This window comes from Gopherus evgoodei, unplaced genomic scaffold (genome assembly GCF_007399415.2).
Source record: "Gopherus evgoodei ecotype Sinaloan lineage unplaced genomic scaffold, rGopEvg1_v1.p scaffold_35_arrow_ctg1, whole genome shotgun sequence".
Classification (NCBI taxonomy): domain Eukaryota; kingdom Metazoa; phylum Chordata; order Testudines; family Testudinidae; genus Gopherus; species Gopherus evgoodei.
In genome coordinates this window covers 4,112,038-4,139,012 of record NW_022060027.1, presented here as the reverse complement: position 1 = coordinate 4,139,012, position 26,975 = coordinate 4,112,038, and the positions used below count along the sequence as shown (strand labels likewise).

Genomic DNA, 26,975 nt, shown 5'->3' with positions numbered 1-26,975 from the left:
CCCCCCCCAGCCCCTCCCACCCCAGGCAGCGCCCAAGGGGCTGGGACACCACAGGACACAAGCAGCAGAAAATTCTATAGGGTGAAAGCAAGCATGATCTGGAGGATTTAGGGGGCTCAGCAGGGGGTCCTCTCCCCTGCCAGTCAGGCCTGGCCTCAATTCCCCAATGTGGCACTTGGGGGTGCTGTCTGAGTCATCATTTACCCTCACAGTAACATGGCACCAGCCAGGCCTGGTCTCAGTTCCCCCCACCTGGTCACATTCCCTGGTCTCAGATCCCCCCCACCATGGGCACACTCCCTGGCTGTCTCCGATACTCACCGAGAAAGATGATGGTGAAAGCAGATGCCATGATGGGGCAGTGGGGGGGCCCACAGCGCTACCGCCAATGCCACCGAGGGTGATGGCTCATCTCATGCTGCGTCCCTCACACCTTCTCTCTCATCTGCCTGCCACATCTACATCTGTCAAAATAGCCCCAGCAGACCACATCCTCTTGTGCCACGGCCTCCACGCTGGGCAGGGGGCACCCCGGGGATGTGGGGACATTGTCACCAACCCCCCTGCCTCACTGGGGCAGAGCAATGGACCCCCTAGCCTGTGTCTCCCTCTCTGCTTGCTGTGGGTCTCAGTGGTTAGAGCAAGGAGGTCTGGGAGACAGGACTCCTGGGTTCTCTCCCCAACTCTGGTCTCTCCCAGTCCCAGGACGGGGGACTGACTGGCTCAGGGGGGTCTTTCCTTTCTGGAGGGGCACCAGCTCCCATCTGGCCGCAAGGCAGGGGGAGCAGAAGGCTGGACCTTCTTTTCTGCGCTTTGGGAGGAGAGATTTAGACCCCAGGCCTGTTCAGCCCTCGACCTCTTTGCTAGAGGGCGGGTTAGTATCTCTAGTGGGAGACCAGCCTCCTTGTATATCAGCCCTGAAGTGCCTCCCCCCTCTCCTGCCCCACAAAAACCACAGGCCCCTTTGCAGAAGATGCCACCAAGTGGCCATTGAGCCCTGGCACAGCTGCAGCCGTTGCCTGCCCCTAGATGGCAGCGCAGGCTGGACAGGAATTCACCAGTTTGGGGAGCAGAGCCAGAGCTAAACATTTTCCCTGGGAGAAATCTTGACAAACTTCTAAATGCCTCTGAAATTTCACCTCCTGGACAGGCGACCTCCTGAGCAGCCAAAAAACTCCCTTTGCCAGCCCCAGAGCGCTGCAAAATCCACAAATCACCACCCCCGCCCACACACACACAAACGACCAGTTCTCCTCTGAGACCATGAGGCTAGTTTTAAAAACACCGAAAACAAACTAACTGTGAGATCGTGGTTTAAAAACGGTGCAAGTGGTTAAAAACCTGGTGAGATTGGTTGACAAGGGGTGACCGTGGTTTTAAAAACTCAGGAGCCTGGCTTAAAAAATCACAAAAGTGGATAAGAAAGTGTGCGATTTGTTTCAAAATCGCCAGGACGTCAGTGATCTCAGGACTGGGTTCAAAACTTGTGAGCCGAGTTGAAAATCCTGGAAACTGTTTTTAAAATGGTGAGATGGGCTTGAAAGCGGTGAGGGTGGTTGCAAGTTCAGGAGATTGGCTTCAAAACGGGGGGAGTGTTTGAAAGATTGTGACATTTTCTAAAAATATGATTGTCACAGATTCACAGATCGTACCCACTCTTGGCCCCATGCGGTCTGTGGGGGGTGCCCCTTTCAGCGTGACAGCCCTTCTCGGGGGTCCACTCTCTCGCAGGGTCAGGCCCCTCCACCTCCTGGAGCCGCACCTCTCTGAGCTTTAGCACGTCTGTCTCTCATTGCGGGCCCCCTCAGAGAGTCCACTCGCTCTGGACCCACCAGGCCTCCACCCCTGAAGAGGTTGATGCAACCCTGATCTCTAGCCCAGAGTGACTCTCAGTCAGCGTAAAACAGGAGGGTTTATTGAGCATTGAACCCAGCACAGGAAACTCTCAGAGCCTCAGGCCTGGCCTCCCCCAGCCCAGCACATCCCAGTCTCCCTGCATCCAGGTGGGCTCTGCCTGCTCCCCCTCTCCAGCCCAGAGCCCCCCTGCTTCCCAGCTGGGCATCTGAGATTACCAGCGCCAAGTCCCATCTCTGTCCAGGGAAACAGGGTCGTAAACAGGAAGGCCTGGGTCTCTTCTCTTCTCTTCTGTCCTCTGGCCCCTCTGGCTGGAACAGGCTGGTCAGGTCACCGGGGTCCTCTCTTCGCAGCCCATTGTCCTCCCACTGGCCAGAATCGGCTGTGACTCCTGAGCTGGGTCTCTGGGTCACCAGGTCACCAGTCGCTGGGGTCTCCATCCTCCAGGCCAGGGGCTGGGGTCCCTAGTTCCCTCTCTGGTCCTCTGTACCAACAAACTCCCTCCCCCCTCACTTCGTTAAACCAGTAACACCCAGGGACACTGAGTCCCACCCCCTCTGCATGCAAACCATTGGAAAAACAGGAAAAAACCAAGAACCCCCCCCACTCCATCGCAATCATGAGACTTTTTAAAAAGTGGGTCTTTTAATTTGCCTTCTGTTTGGTTTTTTGATGTTGTCGATGTTGGTCTTGGGGGCTGTTTTTGTCTTTTTATGCCCCGCGTTTGCCAACTTCCCTACTCAGCCACGAATGCCAGAAACTGCCGGTTTCTGCAAACAAAATTGTCCCGAAAACCCTGGAAGCTTTGAGGGAAGTAGCAAGAAATCGCAAGACTTGGAATAAAATCCCCCAGACTTGGCAATGCTGCGAAAGCCATGGGTCAGTGCCCCTGGGGGAAGCCATGCCATACATAGACTCCCCTCAACACACACACACACACAGACCAGGCAGATCTGATCCCAGCCACCAGGGACACACTGTAATGAAGCAGGGATTTTCTTAGTGTTTTGCATGAATGCTATGTGTGCCTCAGTTTCCCCACGTGCTGCATGTGTAACAAGGTGGTGGGAGTTTGTTGGCGCAGAGGACCAGGTGTGACCTCGCCTGGCAGCCAGAACCCCAGACAACGGCCTGGAGATGGTAACCCTACAACTGGTGACCTGGTGTCTAAGGGGCCCACCCCAGCTTGGAAGTCAGCCGGTGCTGGCCAGTGGGAGGACAAAGGGCTGAGGAGAGAGGACCTCAGTGACCTGTTTGCCCAGAATGAAGACACACGGCGGAGGCGGGGCTGTGGGGAGGTGATATCTGCCGATCGGGTGGAAGCAGCTCGCTCTGGACTGGGGACAAAGAGCAGCCGGAGCCCACCTGGACTGGGACAGACCCAGCTGGCCGGTGCTGAGCCTGGCCAGGCCCGAGACCCTGAGAACTGCCTGGGCTGGGTTCAGCCATACAATAAACCCTCCTGTTTACGCTGGCTGAGAGTCCCTGCAGGCTGGAGATCAGGGGCATCGCTCCCTCTGGGGGCGGTGGCCCCAGGGGGCCTGAGCAAGAGGACCCCCAGAGGAGGATCCCAGAGAGAGCCAGGTGGGCTGGAGGCTCAGAGATGCAGCCCCAGGAGGCAGCAGGGCCAGAAGGCCTAACCCCGGAAAGCAAATGCGCCCCCTCGGGGAGTACGGGCTGTCACACCAAAGGGGGTTTCCCACGGGCCCTATGGAGCCGAGAGAGCCCGGGGCCTAGGAGTCCATCACACCCCCCCCCAGTGTGGGGGCAGTTCTGATCACAGCCACCAGGTGGCAGCAGGACACACACACAAACACACACACACAGAGCACATCGCCTCCCCTCAAGTAACCCCCTTGCTCTGGTCTCAGCTGCAGTTCCCCTCCCCACCCCGCAGACCCCCTGCAGGGCTGCCCCCTCAGCTTGACAGGCAGACACCCTCCATCCCCCCATCCAGCTCTGTGCCGACTGCACTTGGCTCGGCAGGTCACTGTGTGTTGTGAGCAGGATCCGCACACTGATGCCCTGCAGACCTCACTCCTGTTTGAAGGGGAATGGGCACAGGGCCTGTCCTCTCTAGGGGGTGCTGGCTCCCATCCGGCCCCAGGGCAGGGACTGGCTGGCTCAGGGGGTGGGGAATGGGGCACGGGGCCTGTCCTCTCTAGGGGGTGTTGGCTCCCATCCGGCCCCAGGGCAGGGACTGGCTGGCTCGGGGGCGGGGAATGGGGCACGGGGCCTGTCCTCTCTGGGGGAGCTGGCTCCCATCCGGCCCCAGGGCAGGGTCTGGCTGGCTCAGGGGGGCAGGGAATGGGGCACGGGGCCTGTCCTCTCTGGGGGAGCTGGCTCCCATCCCGCCCCAGGGCAGGGTCTGGCTGGCTCAGGGGGGCAGGGAATGGGGCACGGGGCCTGTCCTCTCTAGGGGGCGCTGGTTCCCGTCCAGCGCCAGGGCAGGGACTGGCTGGCTCAGGGGGGCAGGGAATGGGGTCCGGTGCCTTTCTCCTCTGGGGGGCGCTGGCTCCCATCCGGCCCCAGGGCAGGGACTGGCTGGCTCAGGGGGGCAGGGAATGGGGTCCGGTGCCTTTCCCCTCTGGGGGGCGCTGGCTCCCATCCGGCCCCAGGGCAGGGACTGGCTGGCTCAGGGGGACAGGGAATGGGGTCCGGTGCCTTTCCCCTCTGGGGGGCGCTGGCTCCCATCCGGCCCCAGAGTGATTAGATAGATAGATAGATAGATAGATAGATAGGTAGATAGATAGAAGGGGTGTGCGGGGTTGGGGGGTTGGATAGATTCCTCCCCTCCCCCTTGTACATGCAGATCAGGACAAGAGCAGATGACTCTTCTGTGTCCTTGACAGCTTCTATTCCTCCGTCCTTCCACTTCTGCGTTCTCTCCTTCCCCCCTCTCCCCCCGCAGCACCTTGTGCCTTTGGCAGAAACCTCCTGAGCTCAGCGAAATGGAAATGAGCTGCCAACCCCTGCGCTAATAGCCAGCCATGGCATGGCTCTGTGTGTGGGGGTGAGGGTGTTTATGGCTGTATTGTGTGTATGTGTGATGTTTGTGTAGATCTATGGGTGTTGGACTGTGGGTGTGAGGTGTTTATGGCTGCATGGTGGCCTTCGGGTGGGTGGGTGTCTTTGTAAAAACCTATGTGTGCAGTGTATTTATGGCTCTGTTGTGTGTTTGTGTAGATCTCGGGGGGGGGGGGTTATGGCTGTGTCGTGTGGCTGTTGTAGATAGCTGTGTATGGTATGTTTATGGCTCTGTTGTGTGTTTACACAGACCTTTTGTGAATGCAGTGTGTTTAGGGCTGTGTTGTGCATGGGTGTGTCCCTGTGTAAGGGGGTGGGTGGGTGTATTTGTATGAACCTGTGTGTACTGGTCTGTATTTGTGGTATGTTTATGGATGTGTTGTGGGTATGTGTGATGTTTGGGTAGATCTGTGTGTGATGGATTGTGTGTGTGGTGAGGTTGTGTTTATGGCTACGTTGTGTGTTTGTGTGTGTGTGTGTGTGTAGATCTGTTGGGGGATGGTACATATGGGTGTGTTGTGTGTTTATGTAGATCTGGGGGGGAGGATGTACATAGCTGTGTTTGTGTAGATGTGTGCGGGGAGGGTGTATATGCCTCTGGTGTGTGTTTGTGTGTGTGTAGATGTGAGGGGAAGGTGTATATGGCTGTGTTGTGTAGATGTTTGTGTGGTGTGTGAATCTGTGGGGGTCTGTATAGGGCTGTAGGGTGTGTTTGTATAGATGTGTGTGTATAATTGTAGGGGGTTATGGCTGGGGGGTGTTGTGAGGGGAGGGTGTATATGACTGTTGTGTAGATGTTTGTGTGGTGTGTGGTTTGTAGATCTGGGGGGAGGGTTATATATGGCTGCGGTGTGTGTTTGTGTAGATGTGTGTGTAGGTATGGAGAGGGGGTTATGGCTGGTGTGTGTGGTTGTACAGCCTGACAGTCTCGGTGTGTGCACCTGGGAAGTGGGTTGTGGAGATTCCTGTGCAGGCAGGTGTGGGTGTATTTAATGGGACCGACACACACACACACACCCTGCCCCCATGCCCTGGGTGTGGGGCGGGGCTGCAGGGGGTGTATAGGGCGAGGGGGTGCCCAGTGGGGATGGGGGATTGCCGGGGAGGCACACAGGGCTGGCGGGGGGGGACATGGCTGGAAGAATTTCAGGGGTGGCAGGGCTGACATCAGCCTGCGCAGAGCCAGCTACTCCTGTTCTCATTCTCATGCCAGGCCATTGCGGAGCCCAGCTGGGAGCACAATGGCGGGGAGGGGCCCCTCCCTCAGGCCTGCAGTGCACCCCCCCTCAGAGAACCCAGGAGTCCTGGCTCCCAGCCCTCTCTCTTCTCAAACCACTAGGCCCAACTCCCTTCCCAGCGCCAGGGAGAGAACCCAGGAGTCCTGGATCCCATCCCCCACTGCTCTAACCCTCTGCCCCCCACTCCCTGGGAGTCAGGACTCCTGGGTTCCGTGCCCAGTGGGGGGCAGGGCAGGTGGGGGGGCCTGGCTGTGCGTTGTGTCCACGCCGGAGAATCTGGGGCTGCAGCCGAGCCCCCTCTTTACAGCACTGGGTGTAACTCGAGAACGGGACTGGGCCAGAATAACCTGCGGCCCCAGGGCCCAGGGACGCGCTGTCCTCACCACGTTGCACAGACTGTCGCGCCCGCCGGTGCCAGCCTGCCCAACCGGCGGCCTCCTCACTCAACTCCCCTCCTTCCCCAACTTCTTCGTCCCCTGAACCTCCACCTACTCACCCCTGGAGCCCCCAAACCTTCCCCCTCCCCCCACTCACCTCTGGGGCCCCCAAACCTTCTCCCTTCCTTCAAACCTCCCCCCACCCACCCCGGGGCCCCCAAAACGTCCACAAACCTCCTCCTTCCCCCAAACCTCCCCCCACTCACCCCTGGGGCCCCTAAACCTTCCCCAAACCTCCTCCTCCCCCAACTCACCCCTGGGGCCTCCAAACCTTCCCCCTTCCCCCAAACCTACCCCCACTCATCCCTGGGGCCCCCAACCTTCCCCCAACCTTCACCTTCCCCCAAACCTCTCCCACTCACCCTGACCCCCCAAAACCTTCCCCCAATGTCCCTCTCCCACCAAACCTCCACCTACTCAACCCTGAGGCCCCCAAACCTTCCGCAAACCACCCCCCATTCACCCCTGGGGCCCCCAAACCTTTCCCAAACCTCCTCCTCTCCCCAAACCTCCACCAACTCACTCCTGACCCCCTCAAATCTTTCCCCAACATCCCTCTCCCCCCAAACCTCTCACCCTGACCCCCCAAACCTTCCCCAGTGTCCCTCTCCCCCAAACCTCCCCCCACTCACCTCTGAACCCCCCCAAACCTTCCCCCAACATCCTCCTCCCCCCAAACCTCCATCCACTCACCCCTGAGCCCCTCAAACCTTCCCCTAACCTCCTCCTTCCCCCAAACCTCCCCCCACTCATCTCCCGGGCCCCCAAACCTTTCCCTTCCCCCCAAACCTCCCCCCACTCGCCCCTTTTGGCCCCTGAACCTTCCCCCAATGCCCTGACCCCCAAAACCTCCCCCCAACTTCTCCCTCCCCAAAACCTTCCCCATCTCACCCCTGAGCCTCCCAAACTCACCGCAACCCCTGAACCTTTCCACTTCCCCCCCACACACCAAATTTATCTCAGTTCCTTTTCATCAAACTTTCAGCTTCAGATTGTAACAATGTCCTGTCCAAACAGGAGCCAGTGCCCCCTAGAGGGGATAGGCCCCTTGCCCCATTCCCTGCCCCCCTCCTCCACCGAACCAGCCAGTCCCTGTCCTGGGGCAGATCAGAGCCGGCGCCCCCTGGGAGAGAGGCCCCATGCCCCATTCCCTGCCCTCCGAGCCAGCCAGTCCCTGCCCTGGGGCACATCAGAGCCGGCGCCCCCTGGGAGAGAGGCCCCATGCCCCATTCCCTGCCCTCCGAGCCAGCCAGTCCCTGCCCTGGGGCACATCAGAGCCGGCGCCCCCTGGGAGAGAGGCCCCATGCCCCATTCCCTGCCCTCCGAGCCAGCCAGTCACTGCCCTGGGGCAGATCAGAGCCGGCGCCCCCTAGAGGGGATAGGCCCCTTGCCCCATTCCCTGCCCCCCTCCTCCACCGAGCCAGCCAGTCCCTGTCCTGGAGCAGATCAGAGCCGGCGCCCCCTGGGAGAGAGGCCCCATGCCCCATTCCCTGCCCTCCGAGCCAGCCAGTCCCTGCCCTGGGGCACATCAGAGCCGGCGCCCCCTGGGAGAGAGGCCCCATGCCCCATTCCCTGCCCTCCGAGCCAGCCAGTCCCCGCCCTGCACCCCTCCCACCTTCCCTTCCCCACGAACCCCATCCTTTCACGCTCACTTTCGCCCAAAGCGCCCTCAAGCAAAGCCACAACCCACCCAAATGCATCCGGCTCGTGTCGCCTGCAGCAACAGGAACCGGCCCAGGTCTAATGCCGAGGCTGGGACCGAGCGGCCCGACCGACGGGGGGCTGGGGAGATGGCTCCTGTCTTGGGCAGACTGAAAAATATCACCAGTCGCCACTTTGGGGGCAGCACCAAAAATGCTGCCCAGCACAGTGTGGGCCATCGAGGGGGCCCCATGCAGAGCCCACAGGGCAGGGCACACACGGCCCAGTGGAGATCAGAGGCGTCTTTGTCAATTCCCCCCCCTTCCCACCTGGTGGAACTGAGGGACGTGATTTTCAGTCTGGAAAACAAAGTCAATGGTTCTTGAGCAACATTCGCACGAAGAGCCGGTTCTTAATTCCTAACGCGGCCTGAATTCTGAGCTCGGTTTACACAGGGTAAATCTGGACTCTGGATTGACACCCTGGGAAGCTAAAATCAGAATCTGGCCCTGCCCCCATTGCAGTCAGGAGTGACTCTGGATTGCTGCCAGGAGCTGAGATCAGAACTCGGCCCTGCCTCCATTGCAATTGGGAGTGACTCTGGATTGACACCAGGAGCTGAGAGCAGAACCCAGCCCTGCCCCCACTGCAGTCAGGGGTGACTCTGGATTGCTGCCAGGAGCTGAGATCAGAACCCGGACCTGCCCCCATTGCAATTGGGAGCGACTCTGGATTGACATCAGGAGCTGAGCTCAGAACCTGACCCTGCCCCCAGTGCAGTCAGGGGGATTGACAGCAGGAGCTGAGATCAGCACCCAGCCACGCCACCATTGCATTTGGGGGTGACTCCAGATTGACCCCAGAGGGCTGAGATCAGAACTCGGCCCTGCCTCCATTGCAATTGGGAGTGACTCTCGATTGACACCAGGAGCTGAGAGCAGAACCCAGCCCTGCCCCCACTGCAGTCAGGGGTGACTCTGGATTGCTGCCAGGAGCTGAGATCAGAACCCGGACCTGCCCCCATTGCAATTGGGAGTGACTCTGGATTGACATCAGGAGCTGAGCTCAGAACCCGGCCCTGCCACCAGTGCAGTCAGGGGGATTGACAGCAGGAGCTGAGATCAGCACCCAGCCACGCCACCATTGCATTTGGGGGTGACTCCAGATTGACCCCAGAGGGCTGAGATCAGAACTCAGCCCTGCTCCCATTGCAATTGAGAGTGACTCTGGATTGACCCCGGGAGGGTAGGACTGAGATCAGAAAGACACCCCCTCCAGCTAAAAATAGCCATTTATAAAACCTAGGATTAAATACAGACCTGCTGAGGTTATTAATTTGATCCCTCCACTTCCCCCCCACCCATCTCGTTATCATGCCACCCTCTTTCTTAATATCCCATGTTCCAGCCCCTTCCCTTGCAACAGTAAAATCCCCAGAGGTTCATTGGTAGGTGGGGGTGGGGGGGCTGATCTGAGGCAGGATGCCCCCCCAGGTGGGGCATAAAGAAATAGTTTCTCTGTGACCCCGCCACCCCCAGACTCTGGCTCACGGCCCCCCAGGATCATGTCCATCAGGCACTGCTGGTGGCGGTGCTCCAAATGCAGCATTGCCAGAGCTTCTTGGGCAGGCCTGGGAGGGAGAGGAGGATGAAGCAGCCACCGCCGAAGATCAGCACGGCGCCGGCGGCCACGGCGCAGGCCACGGACCACGAGTACTCGTATTCCAGCGGTATGCTCTGGTCGCTGTCAATGAGCCACCGCACCGAATGGCGGAAAACCTCCAGGCTGATCAGCACCATGATCCCTGCCAGTAGAGAGGGAGAGTGGGAGTGGCGCTAGGGGGCCCTGGGCTGCGGGGAGCAGGACTGGGGGCTCAGCAGTGGGCGCTGGGCTGCAGGGAGTGGGGTGGGGGCTCAGTAGGGGGGCTTTGAGCTGCAGGGAGTGGGGTGGGGGCTCAGTAGGGGGCCCTGGGCTGCAGGGGGCAGGGTGGGAGCTCAGGAGGGGCGCTGGATTGTGGGGAGCAGGGCAGGGGGGCTCGGTAGGGGGCGCTGGGCAGCAGGGAGGGGGGCAGGGGGCTCAGGAGGGGGCACTGGGCTGCAGGGGCAGGGATGGGGGCTCAGCAGGGGGCGCTGGGCAACGGGAGCAGGGCGAGGGCTCAGCAGTGGGCGCTGGGCTGCCGGGAGTGGGGTGGGGGGCTTCCCAGGGGGCGCTGGGCTGCAGGGGCAGGGGGCTCGGCGGGGGGCACCGGGGAGCGGGGCAGGGGGCTCGGCAGGGGGCTGGACGAGGGGCGCTGGGGAGCTCGGCGGGGGGCGCTGAGGAGTGGGGCGGGGGGCTCGGCGGGGGGCACTGGGGAGCGAGGCAGGGGGCTCGGCGGGGGGCGCTGGGGAGCGGGGCAGGGGGCTCAGCTGGGGGCTCGGCGGGGGCAGCTGGGGAGCGGGGCAGGGGGCTCGGCGAGGGGCTCGGCAGGGGGCGCTGGGGAGCGGGGCAGGGGGCTCAGCCGGGGGCTCGGCGGGGGCAGCTGGGGAGCGGGGCAGGGGGTTCGGCAGGGGGGTTCGGCGGGGGGCGCTGGGGAGCGGGGCAGGAGGCTCGGCAGGGGGGTTCGGCGGGGGGGCGCTGGGGAGCGGGGCAGGAGGCTCAGCGGGGGGCGCTGGGGAGCGGGGCAGGGGGCTCGGCGGGGGGCTCGGCAGGGGGCGCTGGGGAGCGGGGCAGGGGGCTCGGCGGGGGGCGCTGGGGAGCGGGGCAAGGGGCTCGGCGGGGGCACTGGGGAGCTGGGCAGGGGGCTCAGCAAGGGGCTCGGCGGGGGGGCGCTGGGGAGCGGGGCAGGGGGGCTCGGCGGGGGGCGCTGGGGAGCGGGGCAGGGGGCTCGGCGGGGGGCGCTGGGGAGCGGGGCAGGGGGCTCGGCAGGGGGCTCGGCAGGGGGCGCTGGGGAGAGGGGCAGGGGGCTCGGCAGGGGGCGCTGGGGAGCGGGGCAGGGGGCTCGGCAGGGGGCGCTGGGGAGCGGGGCAGGGGGCTCGGCGGGGGGCTCGGCAAGGGGCGGGGCGGGGGGCGCTGGGGAGCTGGGCAGGGGACTCAGCAGGGGGCTCGGCAAGGGGCGGGGCGGGGGGCGCTGGGGAGCTGGGCAGGGGGCTCGGCAGGGGGGTTCGGCGGGGGGCGCTGGGGAGCGGGGCAGGGGGCTCGGCAAGGGGCGGGGCGGGGGGCACTGGGGAGCGGGGCAGGGGGCTCAGCAGGGGGCTCGGCAAGGGGCGGGGCGGGGGGCGCTGGGGAGCTGGGCAGGGGACTCAGCAGGGGGCTCGGCAAGGGGCGGGGCGGGGGGCGCTGGGGAGCTGGGCAGGGGGCTCGGCAGGGGGGTTCGCCGGGGGGCGCTGGGGAGCGGGGCAGGGGGCTCGGCAAGGGGCGGGGCGGGGGGCACTGGGGAGCGGGGCAGGGGGCTCAGCAGGGGGCTCGGCAAGGGGCGGGGCGGGGGGCGCTGGGGAGCTGGGCAGGGGGCTCGGCAGGGGGGTTCGGCGGGGGGCGCTGGGGAGCGGGGCAGGGGGCTCGGCAAGGGGCGGGGCGGGGGGCACTGGGGAGCGGGGCAGGGGGCTCAGCAGGGGGCTCGGCGGGGGGCGCCGGGGAGCGGGGCGGGGGGCTCAGCAGGGGGCTCGGCGGGGGGCACCGGGGAGCGGGGCAGGGGGCTCAGCAGGGGGCACCGGGGAGCGGGGCGGGGGGCTCGGCAGGGGGCGCTGGGGAGCGGGGCAGGGGGCTCGGCGGGGGGCGCTGGGGAGCGGGGCAGGGGGCTCGGCGGGGGGCACTGGGGAGCGGGGCAGGGGGCTCGGCAGGGGGGTTCGGCGGGGGGCGCTGGGGAGCGGGGCAGGGGGCTCAGCAGGGGGCTCGGCGGGGGGCGCTGGGGAGCGGCGCAGGGGGCTCGGCAGGGGGGTTCGGCGGGGGGCGCTGGGGAGCGGGGCAGGGGGCTCGGCGGGGGGCGCTGGGGAGCGGGGCAGGGGGCTCAGCGGGGGGCACCGGGGAGCGGGGCGGGGGGCTCAGCAGGGGGCACCGGGGGGCTCAGCAGGGGGTTCGGCGGGGGGCACCGGGGAGCGGGGCGGGGGGCTCGGCGGGGGGCGCCGGGGAGCGGGGCGGGGGGCTCGGCGGGGGGCGGGGGAGATGGTACCCACCGGAGATCAGGAAGAAGCAGGAGGCGGGTTTCAGCAGGAACTCCACCCCTTTGCTCAGCGCCATGGTGATGCAGAGGGAGCCCATCACCATCAGGGTGATGCTCAGCAGAGAGATCACGGCCGCCGCGATGTTCAGCTCTGCGGGGGTGGGGCGGGGGGAGACAGAGTTACCCCCGTCTGGGAGGAAAACCCCCACTGCCAGCCTCCAGGACAGCCCAAGAAACCTTGGCTAGACGGGCCCATGGGGGTGATCTGGGGTAGGCAGGAGGCGGGTTACTGGGCAGATGGGCCCATGGGTGTGATCTGGGGTAGGCAGGAGGCGGGATACTGGGCAGATGGGCCCATGGGTGTGATCTGGGGTAGGCAGGAGGCGGGATACTGGGCAGATGGGCCCATGGGTGTGATCTGGGGTAGGCAGGAGGCGGGATACTGGGCAGATGGGCCCATGGGTGTGATCTGGGGTAGGCAGGAGGCAGGATACAGGGGTAGATGGGCCCATCGGTGCAATCCAGGGGCATCCTAACCTTTTTTCGTCGTTCTCTGGAAAATGCGGGCGTTCTCCCCCGTGCTGAAGAATTTGAAGTAGGAGCAGTTGGCTTCTGGGAAGGGAGAAAGGAAGGTGGAGAAAGAGGAACGGTGTAAACAGGGGTGGGGGGGCAGAGAAGGGGATGGGGAATCAGGAAGTGTGAACACTCTGGGTGGTCGGGGTGAGTTTGAGGAGAAGGAGTCAGGTGGGGTGAGTTAGTAACCCCCTGCTATCCCAGCCCTGGGCTCCCTGGACCCCCAGGTCTCCAGTGCCCCTCAGCCCCCTGCTATCCCAGCCCTGGGCTCCCTGGACCCCCAGGTCTCCAGTGCCCCTCAGCCCCCTGCTATCCCAGCCCTGGGCTCCCTGGACCCCCAGGTCTCCAGTGCCCCTCAGCCCCCTGCTATCCCAGCCCTGGGCTCCCTGGACCCCCAGGTCTCCAGTGCCCCTCAGCCCCCTGCTATCCCAGCCCTGGGCTCCCTGGCCCCCCAGGTCTCCAGTGCCCCTCAGCCCCCTGCTATCCCAGTCCTGGGCTCCCCCTACACGCACCCAATTCCCCCAAACCTTCCTGCAGGAACCTTCCACCCCAAACTCACTAGCCTCACCCAACCTGCCCCCTCACTTACCCCAGCCCCCGAGTCTTCCTCCCCCACCACCCCAACTCACCCCCACTAGAAATGTAACTCGGGAATTTCTCCTTCTGCAGCGAAGTGAGTGTACCAACGCATTCCCCAAAGGGCTGGGAATTGGGGGAAGGAGGGAGATTTATTAACACTCCCCAAATTTCGTCACAGATGGGAATCAGCCTGAGAGTGAGAGAGATGCAAGGGGGTGGGATGGAGGGGTGGAAGGGTACGGATGGATGGGTGGGTGGATGGAGGGGGTAAGTGGATGATACGATCAAGTGGGATTTTTTTGTAATATTTTATGACCCCTATCTGTGCATCATTCCCCTCTACCCGCCACCCCAGTGGAAGGGGAAGCGATGATGTTTTCTCTCAGGGCTGGCTAAGAGACACAGGTATCTGCATGTTACCTCCCGGTGCGGGTGGAATGAAGATTCACCAAGGAACTTGCTGAAACTGACCCAGGACACCAACGGGGCCAGCAAGACCATGCTGGCTCCCAGGGCGCACAAATTTCCCCACTCTCCACAGCAGAGCAAAGACCCCAGCTGGAGAAGCAAAGCCATGGAGGTGTGAGCCGGGGTCTCCGGCACCTGGGAACTGACTGAGGGAGAGCTGGAGCTGGAGGCCGGTACAACCCACTGTGCCATAGGCTTGGCCTGGCCGGACAATGGCTTCAATTCTGGCTCTTTGTGGTCCAATCCCGTTCCCCCCGGGTGTCCATCGCTGTGCTCCAGCTGGGAAACATCCCGGCAACTCTAAAAACGCTGCCTGGGCCTCACTGGACATGCTGGGGGAGGCTCTCGGGTCCCTGAGGAGTGGACAGGTCCCTGCCATGAGTTTGTCTCTGTTGGACATGCTGAACAAGCTCTTGGGGTGAAGCTGGAGGGTGTCTGGGGATGGATGGATGGATGGATGGATGAACGGACGGCTGGAGGCAGGGAGGGAGAAATTGGAGGGGTGTATGGATGGGAGGGGGTGGGGTGGATGGAGGGATGGATGGATGAATAGAAGGATGGATGGAGAGGTGTTTATGGGTTGGATGGATGGATGGATGGATGGAGAGAGGGAGGGCGGGAGGGACGGAGAGGTGTGTATGGGTTGGATGGATGGAAGGATGGATGGATGAATGGAGAGGTTTGGATGGACGGTGGATGTGTATGGGATGGATGGAGGGGTGTGTATGGGATGGATGAATGGTGGATGGGTATAGGATGGATGGATGGTGGATGTGTATGGGATGGATGGAGGGGTGTGTATGGGATGGATGAATGGTGGATGGGTATAGGATGGATGGATGGTGGATGTGTATGGGATGCATGGAGGCGTGTGTCTGGGATGGATGGAGGGAGGGAGGATTGTGTGGGGATGGAGGATGTATGGGGTTGTAGGAGCAGATTTTTCATAGCCCAGTAACATGTTTAAACCACTGCCAGCAGCTGGAATTCCAGTTGTTATGCTGATTACTGAAAGCTTCTAAAAGGAGACGTTTTTGAACCCTTAGCACAGCTGACAGACCCCCTGTGAAGTGAGTGACCTCAAGGAGTAAACATGACCCTCTGCCCTCCTGGCTTGAGTTGTTTTTCCGAAGCACATGGTTTTGCAAGACGGAAGTCTGGCAATAGTTAACTATTGCTATACAACTGGTTAACTGATGGAAAATTGCCCACTAGTCAGGCTGGAAATCTCCACCCTTAACTTAGCATCTGCTCAGCAGTTTTGTTAATGAGCAAGCTCTGTAATACTAACAAGATGGGTATAAAAAGGGGACGAAATCTGAGCTCCATGGACACTTGAATGCCTGGACACCTCTCAAGTTCCCCTGGAGACCGCCAGCAGGCCACTGGACGTCTACAGTTATCCACTGGAGACCGTCTCAAGACCCTGGGTAAATAGGAATCTGGGATTTTTTGAGGTGTTTTACTAACCTGTTGCGGATGCGTGTAAAGAGCTTAAGACTAAGTAAAATATAGCTTGAAGTGAGAGCGCTCTCTCTGTCAGAGGGCCGAGTTGCCCCTGATTTATTTCCTGACACCACCTCACACAGAATAAAGTTACCAGGAGTTTTGGGTTGAAATAACCCCAGGTAACTGGATGGATGGGTGTGGGGTGGGATAGATGGAGGGATGGAGGGGTTTGATGGGTGGGTGGGGGTGGATGGATGGACAGACGGGTGTGCATGGGGCTAGATGGAGTCTGTTTGGCAGGGGTCGGCAACCTTTCAGAAGTGCTGTGTGAGTCTTCATTTATTCACTCTGATTTAAGGTTTTGCATGCCAATAATACATATTAATGTTTTTAGAAGGTCTCTTTCTATAAGTCTATAATATATATCTAAACTATTGTTGTATGGGAAGTATATAAGGTTTTTAAAATGTTTAAGAAGCTTCATTTAAAATTAAATTAAAATGCAGAGCCCTCCGGACCGGTGGCCAGGACCCGGGCAGTGTGAGTGCCACTGAAAATCAACTCGCATGCCGCCTTCAGCACCCGTGCCATAAATTGCCTACCCCTGCGGTATGGGATGAATGGATGTACAGGGACAGATGGAGGGGTATGTGGGGATGGATGGAGGAGTGTGTGAGAATGGAGGGAGGGAGGGAGGGAAGGAGGGCTGTGGGGTGGATGGAGGGAGAGAAGAATGGGGGGTGGATTGATGGGAAGAAGTGGAGTGGATGGAGGGAGGGGTGTGAGGTGGATGGAGGGAGGGAGGGATGGGGTGGATGGATGGAAGGGGTGGAGTGGATAGAGAGAGGAAGGGATAGGCAGTAGATGGATGGGACGGGGTGGAGTGGATGGATGGGGGGTGGAGTGGATGGACGGAGGAAGGGAAGAATGGGGGTGGATGGATGGGAGGGGTGGAGTGGATAGAGAGAGGAAGGGATAGGCGGTAGATGGATGGGACGGGGTGGAGTGGATGGATGGAGGGATGGGGTGGATGGACGGAGGGAGGAATGGGAGGTGGATGGATGGGAGGGGTGGAATGGATAGAGGGAGGAAGGGATAGACGGTAGATGGATGGGACGAGGTGGAGTGGATGGATGGATAGATGGAAGGATGGGGTGGATGGATGGGGGAGGGATGGGGTGGATGGATGGAGGAGTGTGAGATGGATGGATGGATGGAAGGAAGGATGGGGTGGATGGATGGGAGGGATGCGAGGTGGATGGATGGGAGGGATGGGTGGGTGGATGGATGGAGGAGTGTGAGGTGGATGGAGGGATGGAGGGATGGGAGGGGTGGAGTGGATAGAGGGAGGGAGGGATAGGCGGTAGATGGATGGGACGGGGTGGAGTGGATAGATGGAGGGATGGAAGGATGGAGTGGATAGAGGGAGGGAGGGATAGGCGGTAGATGGATGGGACGGGGTGGAGTGGATGGATGGATAGATGGAAGGATGGGGTGGATGGATGAGAGGGGTGTGAGGTGGATGGATGGATGGAGGGATGCGGTGGATGGATGGGAGGGATGGGTGGATGGATGGAGGAGTGTGAGGTGGATGGATGGAGGGAGGGATGGGAGGGGTGGAGTGGATAGAGGGAGGGAGGGATAGGCAGTAGATGGATGGGACGGGGTGGAGTGGATGGATGGATAGATGGAAGGATGGGGTGGATGGATGGGAGGAGTGGGGTGGGGTGGATGGATGGAGGAAGGGAGGAATGGGAGGTGGATGGATGGGAGGGGTGGAGTGGATAGAGGGAGGAAGGGATAGACGGTAGATGGATGGGACGGGGTGGAGTGGATGGATGGATAGATGGAAGGATGGGGTGGATGGATGGGAGGGGTGTGAGGAGGATGGATGGGAGGGGATGGAAGGAGGGAGGATCGATGGATGGGAGGGAGGGATAGGGTGAATGGCAGGGGGTGAAGTGGTTGTATGGAGGGAGGGAGCAATGGTGGTGTGGATGGGAGGGGGTGTGGTGGATGGATGGGGGAGCGAGGGAGGGAGGGAGGAAAGGGGGTGTGGATGGGAGGGCTGCAGGAGGGCTGAAGGAAATGGACCAGAGCAGCTATCTCACTTTAAACATGCACCCTACCCGATCCCAGAAACACATCCACATGGAGACAGCCCCTAGGACACCTCCAGGGGTTGTGAAATGGGGCCTGGGGCCTTTCCCCTCCAGGGGGCACAAGCTCCCATCCGGCCCCAGGGCAGGGACTGGCTGGCTTGGGGGGGGCAGTGAATGGGGCCTGGGGCCTTTCCCCCTTAGGCAATTGGCCATCATTTCAGTGGATTCAATGAGGCCAGATACCCAGCTGAGTGAATGTTTCCTGGTTGGGATGGTAGCAGACCCTGGCACAGAGCAGCTCCCCAGTGCCCTTGATCTCCAGTTTCACTCTTTCCAGCCAAGAGGCGCTTTAACTGGCCCCAGTCCCTTTTCGGACCACGCTCCACCCCTGCCCTCCCCACAGACTGGAATTCGGCTGATGCCATCGGCTGCTGCTGCAGCGTCAGAAAGAAGCGCAGAGACAGAACCGCAAACTCTCCTGGAGACGCCCGAATACGTTCAACCGAAAGCCAGGGACAGAACCCAGGAGTCCTGGCTCCCAGCCCTGCTGCTCTAACCACTAGGCCCCACTCCCCTCCCAGAGCCAGGGACAGAACCCAGGAGTCCTGGCTTCCAGCTCCCCTGCACAGACCCAAGTGGGATCAGAACCTGGGTGGGTAGCGTGAGAGGGTGAGGGCATCTGGTTATTTATGAAACTCCAGCTGTGAAAAATTATCAGAGTCAAGGGGAGGTGGATGGGGGTGAAGGCTGAAAAGGGAGTGAATGGGGGTGGAGGGAAGAAGATGGATAGATAGATGGGGTGGATGGGGATAGCTAAGTGTTTTGGGGGGTGGGTGACGTGGATAGGGATAGGTAGGTGTTTATTGGGGTGGGTGGAGAGAGGCAGTGAATGGGGGATGGAAAGGAAAGGAGGAAGGAGGGAAGGAAGGAAGGAGGGAGGGAGGGAAGGAAAGAAGGAAGGGAGGAAGAAGGAAGGAGGGGGAGGAAAGGAAGGAGGAAGGGAGGGAGGTGGAAGGAAGGAAGGAGGGAGGGAGGAAGGAAGGAGGGAAGGGAGGAAGAAGGAAGGAGGGGGGAGGAAAGGAAGGAGGAAGGGAGGGAGGTGGAAGGAAGGGAGGAAGGAGGGAAGGTAGGAAGGAAGGAGAAAGGAGGGAAGGAAGGAAGGAAGGAGAAAGGAGGGAAGGAAGGAAGGAGGAAGGAAGGAGGGAAGGGAGGAAGGAGGAAGGGAGGGAGGTGGAAGGAAGGAAGGAAGGGAGGAAGGAGAGGGAGAGAAGGGAGGAAGGAAGGGGGGAGGGAAGGAAAGAAGGAAGGGAGGAAGAAGGAAGGAGGGGGAGGAAAGGAAGGAGGAAGGGAGGGAGGTGGAAGGAAGGAAGGAGGGAGGGAGGAAGGAAGGAGGGAAGGGAGGAAGAAGGAAGGAGGGGGGAGGAAAGGAAGGAGGAAGGGAGGGAGGTGGAAGGAGGGAAGGAAGGAAAGTGTGAAAGAAGAGGAGGGGGGATAAGCCAGGCTCTCCTCACCTCCAGGCAGCTCGGCCGGGCCGCAGGTCGCCCTCTCCACCTCCACGTCCTCCACCCAGAGCTTCTTGGAGCAGAACTTCCAGAGGCCGAAGTGGGCGGCCTCGCACATGGTGCTGTGGTTCTGCTTGTAGGTGTTGAGCTCTACCCAGAACTCGGTGCCCACGGCCAGCACGGTCAGCGTCACCCCCACGATGGCCACGAAGAAGGCCAGCTTGATCTTCCCTTCCTGGGCGTCGGTGAGGGCCGGGCGCCGCTTGCCGCCCGCCCGGCCCCGCAAGCCAGCCATGCGCTCCTGCTCCTGGAGGAAAAAATTGGGCCACATCATCCTTCCTGGGATTGACCTCGCTGCTAACCCTAACCGTAACCCCGACCCCGAGCCCTGCCCGGCCCTCCTGCGCTTCTCCCAGCCGCCCTGCGCCGACGCTCTGCGCCTCCAACCCGCAGGCTCCTCAGGTCGGACGCCTGCCGCCGAGCGGCCCCCCCCAGCTGGCTGAGCGAGAGGCCGCCTGGTAGCTCGCACCCGCGGCCCCGGCTGTAAATACGCCCCGCACCTGCTAGGAGCCATCACCCGTCTCCAGGGCGATGGAAGCTATTTTTAAGGCCTTGGGCGCGTGGGTTTTAAAGAGGCACATGCAGCGCTGGGAGCTGCCCACGGGGCACCCACCCACCCACAGCCAGCCCTCCTGCCCCCTGCCCCACAGATCCCCCGGGAGCTCCCCTCACAGCCAGCCCTCCTGCCCCCTGCCCCACAGATCCCCCGGGAGCTCCCCTCACAGCCAGCCCTCCTGCCCCCTGCCCCACAGAGCCCCTGGGAGCTCCCCTCACAGCCAGCCCTCCTGCCCCTGCCCCACAGAGCCCCCTGGGAGCTCCCCTCACAGCCAGCCCTCCTGCCCTCTGCCCCACAGATCCCCCGGGAGCTCCCCTCACAGCCAGCCCTCCTGCCCCCTGCCCCACAGAGCCCCCGGGAGCTCCCCTCACAGCCAGCCCTCCTGCCCCCTGCCCCACAGAGCCCCCGGGAGCTCCCCTCACAGCCAGCCCTCCTGCCTCCTGCCCCACAGAGCCCCTGGGAGCTCCCCTCACAGCCAGCCCTCCTGCCCCCTGCCCCACAGATCCCCCGGGAGCTCCCCTCACAGCCAGCCCTCCTGCCCCCTGCCCCACAGAGCCCCCGGGAGCCCCCCTCACAGCCAGCCCTCCTGCCCCCTGCCCCACAGATCCCCCGAGAGCTCCCCTCACAGCCAGCCCTCCTGCCCCCTGCCCCACAGAGCCCCTGGGAGCCCCCCTCACAGCCAGCCCTCCTGCCCCCTGCCCCACAGATCCCCCTGGGAGCCCCCCTCACAGCCAGCCCTCCTGCCCCCTGCCCCACAGATCCCCCCTGGGAGCTCCCCTCACAGCCAGCCCTCCTGCCCCCTGCCCCACAGAGCCCTCTGGGCGCTCCCCTCACAGCCAGCCCTCCTGCCCCCTGCCCCACAGAGCCTCCTGGGAGCTCCCCTCACAGCCAGCCCTCCTGCCCCCCTGCCCCACAGATCCCCCTGGGAACCCCCCTCACAGCCAGCCCTCCTGCCCCCTGCCCCACAGAGCCCCCTGGGAGCTCCCCTCACAGCCAGCCCTCCTGCCCCCTGCCCCACAGAGCCCCCTGGGAGCCCCCCTCACAGCCAGCCCTCCTGCCCCCTGCCCCACAGAGCCCCTGGGAGCTCCCCTCACAGCCAGCCCTCCTGCCCTCTGCCCCACAGATCCCCCGGGAGCCCCCCTCACAGCCAGCCCTCCTGCCCCCTGCCCCACAGATCCCCCTGGGAGCCCCCCTCACAGCCAGCCCTCCTGCCCTCTTCCCCACAGATCCCCCGGGAGCTCCCCTCACAGCCAGCCCTCCTGCCCCCTGCCCCACAGAGCCCCTGGGAGCTCCCCTCACAGCCAGCCCTCCTGCCCCCTGCCCCACAGATCCCCCTGGGAGCCCCCCTCACAGCCAGCCCTCCTGCCCCCTGCCCCACAGATCCCCCTGGGAGCCCCCCTCACAGCCAGCCCTCCTGCCCCCTGCCCCACAGATCCCCCTGGGAACCCCCCTCACAGCCAGCCCTCCTGCCCCCTGCCCCACAGAGCCCCTGGGAGCTCCCCTCACAGCCAGCCCTCCTGCCCCCTGCCCCACAGATCCCCCTGGGAGCTCCCCTCACAGCCAGCCCTCCTGCCCCCTGCCCCACAGATCCCCCGGGAGCCCCCCTCACAGCCAGCCCTCCTGCCCTCTTCCCCACAGATCCCCCGGGAGCTCCCCTCACAGCCAGCCCTCCTGCCCCCTGCCCCACAGATCCCCTGGGAGCTCCCCTCACAGCCAGCCCTCCTGCCCCCTGCCCCACAGAGCCCCTGGGAGCTCCCCTCACAGCCAGCCCTCCTGCCCCCTGCCCCACAGAGCCCCCGGGAGCTCCCCTCACAGCCAGCCCTCCTGCCTCCTGCCCCACAGAGCCCCTGGGAGCTCCCCTCACAGCCAGCCCTCCTGCCCCCTGCCCCACAGATCCCCCGGGAGCTCCCCTCACAGCCAGCCCTCCTGCCCCCTGCCCCACAGAGCCCCCGGGAGCCCCCCTCACAGCCAGCCCTCCTGCCCCCTGCCCCACAGATCCCCCGGGAGCTCCCCTCACAGCCAGCCCTCCTGCCCCCTGCCCCACAGAGCCCCTGGGAGCCCCCCTCACAGCCAGCCCTCCTGCCCCCTGCCCCACAGATCCCCCTGGGAGCCCCCCTCACAGCCAGCCCTCCTGCCCCCTGCCCCACAGATCCCCCTGGGAGCTCCCCTCACAGCCAGCCCTCCTGCCCCCTGCCCCACAGAGTCCCCTGGGAGCTCCCCTCACAGCCAGCCCTCCTGCCCCCTGCCCCACAGAGCCCTCTGGGCGCTCCCCTCACAGCCAGCCCTCCTGCCCCCTGCCCCACAGAGCCTCCTGGGAGCTCCCCTCACAGCCAGCCCTCCTGCCCCCTGCCCCACAGATCCCCCTGGGAACCCCCCTCACAGCCAGCCCTCCTGCCCCCTGCCCCACAGAGCCCCCTGGGAGCTCCCCTCACAGCCAGCCCTCCTGCCCCCTGCCCCACAGAGCCCCCTGGGAGCCCCCCTCACAGCCAGCCCTCCTGCCCCCTGCCCCACAGAGCCCCTGGGAGCTCCCCTCACAGCCAGCCCTCCTGCCCTCTGCCCCACAGATCCCCCGGGAGCCCCCCTCACAGCCAGCCCTCCTGCCCCCTGCCCCACAGATCCCCCGGGAGCCCCCCTCACAGCCAGCCCTCCTGCCCTCTGCCCCACAGATCCCCCGGGAGCTCCCCTCACAGCCAGCCCTCCTGCCCCCTGCCCCACAGAGCCCCTGGGAGCCCCCCTCACAGCCAGCCCTCCTGCCCCCTGCTCCACAGAGCCCCCCGGGAGCTCCACTCACAGCCAGCCCTCCTGCCCCCTGCCCCACAGATCCCCCTGGGAGCCCCCCTCACAGCCATCCCTCCTGCCCCCTGCCCCACAGATCCCCCTGGGAGCTCCCCTCACAGCCAGCCCTCCTGCCCCCTGCCCCACAGAGTCCCCTGGGCGCTCCCCTCACAGCCAGCCCTCCTGCCCCCTGCCCCACAGAGCCTCCTGGGAGCTCCCCTCACAGCCAGCCCTCCTGCCCCCTGCCCCACAGATCCCCCTGGGAGCCCCCCTCACAGCCAGCCCTCCTGCCCCCTGCCCCACAGAGCCCCCTGGAGCTCCCCTCACAGCCAGCCCTCCTGCCCCCTGCCCCACAGAGCCCCTGGGCGCTCCCCTCACAGCCAGCCCTCCTGCCCCCTGCCCCACAGAGCCCCCTGGGAGCCCCCCTCACAGCCAGCCCTCCTGCCCCTGCCCAACAGAGCCCCCTGGAGCTCCCCTCACAGCCAGCCCTCCTGCCCCCTGCCCCACAGAGCCCCTGGGCGCTCCCCTCACAGCCAGCCCTCCTGCCCCCTGCCCCACAGAGCCCCTGGGAGCTCCCCTCACAGCCAGCCCTCCTGCCCCTGCCCAACAGAGCCCCCTGGAGCTCCCCTCACAGCCAGCCCTCCTGCCCCCTGCCCCACAGAGCCCCCTGGGCGCTCCCCTCACAGCCAGCCCTCCTGCCCCCTGCCCCACAGAGCCCCTGGGAGCATCCCTCACAGCCAGCCCTCCTGCCCCCTGCCCCACAGTGCCCCTGGGAGCTCCTCTCACAGCCAGCCTTCCTGCCCCCTGCCCCACAGAGCCCCCGGAGGTTCCCCCCACCGCCAGCCCTCCTGCCCTGTGCCCCCCAGTGCGGCATTCCAGGATCCAGGGCAGAAGGAGCTGAGCAGTGTCTCTGCCCAGTGCTGAGTCCAGCTGAGCGTCTGTGTTGGCTGCTTCACCGGGGCTGGGAGTTCAGCCCAGGACAGACGCCCCGGGAACAAACCAGGGGCTGCAGGGAGCGGGCTGGGGGCTCTGCAGGGGGTGCTCTCCTTTCGCAGGCGGTGCTGGCCCCGGGGCTGCTGGGCGAGAGGTTCCCTGAATAACCAGAACCCATGACCCACCCCCGAGTCGGCACCTCTCAGCACTGGGCAAGGGAATCCCTGTATAACACACCCCAGGGCCCCACCCCAGAGGGGTCGCTTCTGTGCCCATGCTGAACGATTTGTTAAAGAATCAGTTCTAAATATATCAGCTACCATTTCTGAAAGCCTCTTCTTTCAATGGACTTTCTCTATGTAGCTGGGCAGCGCCCAGTGTGATGGGGCCCGATCTCGGTGACTCTGTGTCCAGGCAGCGCCTGGCACAACGGGGCCCCAATCTCAGTGACTCTGTGTCTGGGCAGCACCCAGCGCGATGGGGTCCCAGTCTCGGTGACTCTGTATCTGGGCAGCGCCCTGTGTGACGGGGCCACAATCTCAGTGACTTTGTGTCTGGGCAGCTCCCGGTGCAACAGGGCCCCGATCTCAGTGACTCTGTGTCAGGGCAGTGCCCGGCACGACGGGGCCCCGATCTCAGTGACTCTGTGTCAGGGCAGTGCCCGGCACGACGGGGCCCCAATCTCAGTGACTCTGGGTCTGGGCAGTGCCCGGTGCAACGGGACCTCGATCTCAGTGACTCTGTGTCTGGGCAGCGCCCAGCACGACGGGGCCCCGATCTCGGCGACTCAGTGTCTGGGCAGTGCCCAGCGGCCCAATCTTGGTCAATACCAAATGATACAAGCAACAAACAGGACTAACCTCAGGTCTAGCCCAATGAAACAAGCACCCTCCCTGTGTTTTCCATAGTACTTTATTTTTAAAGAGCGACTCCAGTAAAAATCCATGCATCTGGGTGAGTTTTTTCGTTGTAGCTTTTCACATTGAACTGGTTCGTTGTATTCTTCCTTTGTATCACCAGGACCACAACAGCTGGGTTGGGGGTTGGTTAGTTTTTTATTATTTTTTTTGAGTATTTTCTTTGTTTTTATATATATATATATATATCATTTGTTTTCCCTTTTATACGAAACGCACTTGAGACGGCTGACTCCCACTGGCTGACACGGCGGCTCCACGGTTTTCTTTTTTTCTTGCTTTTCTGTAACTTTTTCAACTTTTTTTTTTTTGGGTCCTTTTTGATTTTTTTTTTCACAAAAGTTTTCAAGTTCTTTTCATTTTTTGTTTGTTTTTTTTTTCCGTCTGGACGGCACAAAAACCAGGAAAGCAAAAATCAATTCCCCCTCTTCCCCTCCCCGACACAAATCCTCCCCCCCATCTCCGTGAAATGAACAACTGAAACCGGGGGGGGGGAGACGTGGGGGGGGCCTGAGAAGAAAGAGAGAAAAATAAATAAATAAATAGCTAACTAACCCCTGGCTAAACCCCACTCAGAACAACAGGAGAGGATTGTCTGATAGTTCCTCCCCCTGGAAGGACTTTTGGGTAACATCGCCCGTTGGGAACAGGGGAGGATGCCAACCAAAGAGCAGGAGAGGTTACACTGCAGGCTATAGGGGTATGAAAACTGCCCTTTGTTTCATCTTCGGGCCTGGCTGTCTGCTGCCCAGTGCACTGATTTAAAGAGGTTGTCTTTTTGCTCTGCGTTCGTACAGCCCCTAGCGCTGTTCTTCTCCAGGAAGTCGGACTCGATAAGGACGGGCTTGGAATCGCTACATCGCACACAAAGGCCCCTTGCCCCTATCGCGACGGGGTTAGAGCAGAGACAAAATCAATTTGGTCTCTGGGTGATGGACTTTCTCCCTCTCTCCTCTGTGCATCTCCTCCCCACTCCGAGGCTGCTAAAAACAAATCCCCCCCCCCACACACACACAACACATGCACACGGCGCAAAAACATATCAATAAACCATAAAAACGCAACACAACCCAACATGGCCTCTCCCGACAGCGCAAAATCCAGTATCAACAGAACTGATAAGAACCAAAACCTAAGAAAAGCTCAACACCGATTCGCTATAGATAGGTCTCTCCCTAGGGGTGTGGAAGTGAGGCTGGGGGAGAGAGAGGTTTTACGAAGAGGTTTCTAATTTTTTGGCGGGGGGCGGGAATTGGAAGACAACGGAAACAGGATGAATTTACTGCAGAGGAAACAAAGAGGAGTAGGAAGTTAGTCTTGAAGGATCAGCGTGAGAGGGCGGCGTTTCTCAGATTGGGTGTGGGATTGCTTTAAAAACAGCTCCCCACCACCATCACCCCAGAGGTGGCTGCATCTCAGCGCTGGGTAAAGGAGCCTTTTCTAAACAGCAGCCCCACATCAGAGGCAGCCGGGCGAGGAGTCCCTGTATAAACAGCCTCCTCAGCCCACCCCCAGAGGCAGCGGCATTTCAGCACTGGGTGAGGGGCTGCTGTATAAACAGCCCCCAGGCCCCACCCCAGCTGCGGTCGCATCTCAGTGCCAGGTTTCGAACCACTGTTGTCCCACATGTGACGTTCATTTGAACAGGATACTTGGTCCTGCTTGGAGGCGCTGGGAAAATCTGGTCCCCTGGATAGGGTCCCGTACTGGGGGTCAGTAGATATTATGCTGTCGCTATTTCTTGGGAGGGCTCTTTCATATATGGCCCGTATTGCTCAGAAGGGAAGTCACTTTCGTGGTCTGTATTTATTTACTGCCTGGGGAGGCTGGTTTATTGTGTAGCCCATCACCACTGGGAGGGCTGGGCATTGCCTGTCAGCCTGTTTATGGTAGGATCTCTATAACCGGACAAGGGCTGTTTAGTATATGGATCATCTAGCCCAGCAGGGCTGTTTATTGTCGGTCCATATTGTATGAGGAAATGGCTTATTTTATATCCCAACAGGGACCGTGTCATCTAGACTGCTTAGGAGAATTGTCCATATGAGCCCTGGGGAACAGGGAATAGCTACAGGGTAGGGGGGTCCTGGCCATGCCACCGATCTTCCCCCTATAAGCCCTGGGGGGAAGGGAATACCCACAGCTCAAACCTAGAGGGACAATTCCCCCACTCTGGGAGCCCCTATTAAGAACAGAGAAAGGTCGGGGAGGGGCAATAAAACAGAGAGATACCCCTCACTTTGAAAATACCCAACATGCTGAGTTACCACCCCCTGCCAGCAGGGGGTGCTGGGGGGGTAAAGCTTTGGCACTTGGATTTGGCACGACTATGAGCCCTTGGTGGGTTGGGGAGGAAAGGAGAGAGGTTATGTCTAGGTCACTACCCTCCCCTTTCCAATTCCCTCCCCTCCATGTACAAACTTGCCCAGCTGTGAATTTGGCACTGGTAAATTACAAGCCTCCCCCATTCTAACACAGACACCCCCATGGTCCCCTGGAGACCCCCAGCACTGACACATAGCAGTATCCCCTCTCAGGGCCCCTGGTCTCAGGACAGTGCTTCAATCATGTCAACCAACTCCCATGCTGATCCGGACTTTTCCCGCATTCTCCTGTGACCCACATCCCATCCTCCCCGCGGATAGAGCCTGGCTGGGAAATTGCTTCCCGCTGGTGGGGAAATGGAAAGGAAAAGAGGATAATGGTGGGGAAAGTAAGAAAGAAAGAAA

At 62.1% G+C, this 26,975-nt stretch overlaps 2 protein-coding genes and 1 long non-coding RNA gene across 3 annotated transcripts in view; 1 reads left to right on the top strand and 2 right to left on the bottom strand.

Moving 5' to 3' along the window:
• LOC115641681 (immunoglobulin superfamily member 1-like) overlaps window positions 1–26,975 on the bottom strand; it is a 162,763-nt gene that overhangs the window by 59,941 nt on the left and 75,847 nt on the right. The gene's annotated exons all lie outside the window — the stretch shown is intronic.
• On the top strand, window positions 428–3,992 carry LOC115641665. The gene is made up of 3 exons (XR_003998099.1): window positions 428–731; window positions 1,331–1,332; window positions 3,905–3,992. It is a non-coding gene; the product is annotated as an uncharacterized LOC115641665 (long non-coding RNA).
• Window positions 9,558–19,479, bottom strand: LOC115641625 (voltage-dependent calcium channel gamma-6 subunit-like). Its single transcript, XM_030544951.1, has 4 exons — window positions 19,015–19,479; window positions 12,870–12,944; window positions 12,346–12,483; window positions 9,558–10,001 (listed from the first exon to the last, which is right to left on the bottom strand). Exons 1-4 carry the CDS (start codon window positions 19,337–19,339, stop codon window positions 9,769–9,771), a joined length of 771 nt encoding a protein of 256 aa, XP_030400811.1. The 5' UTR covers window positions 19,340–19,479; the 3' UTR covers window positions 9,558–9,768.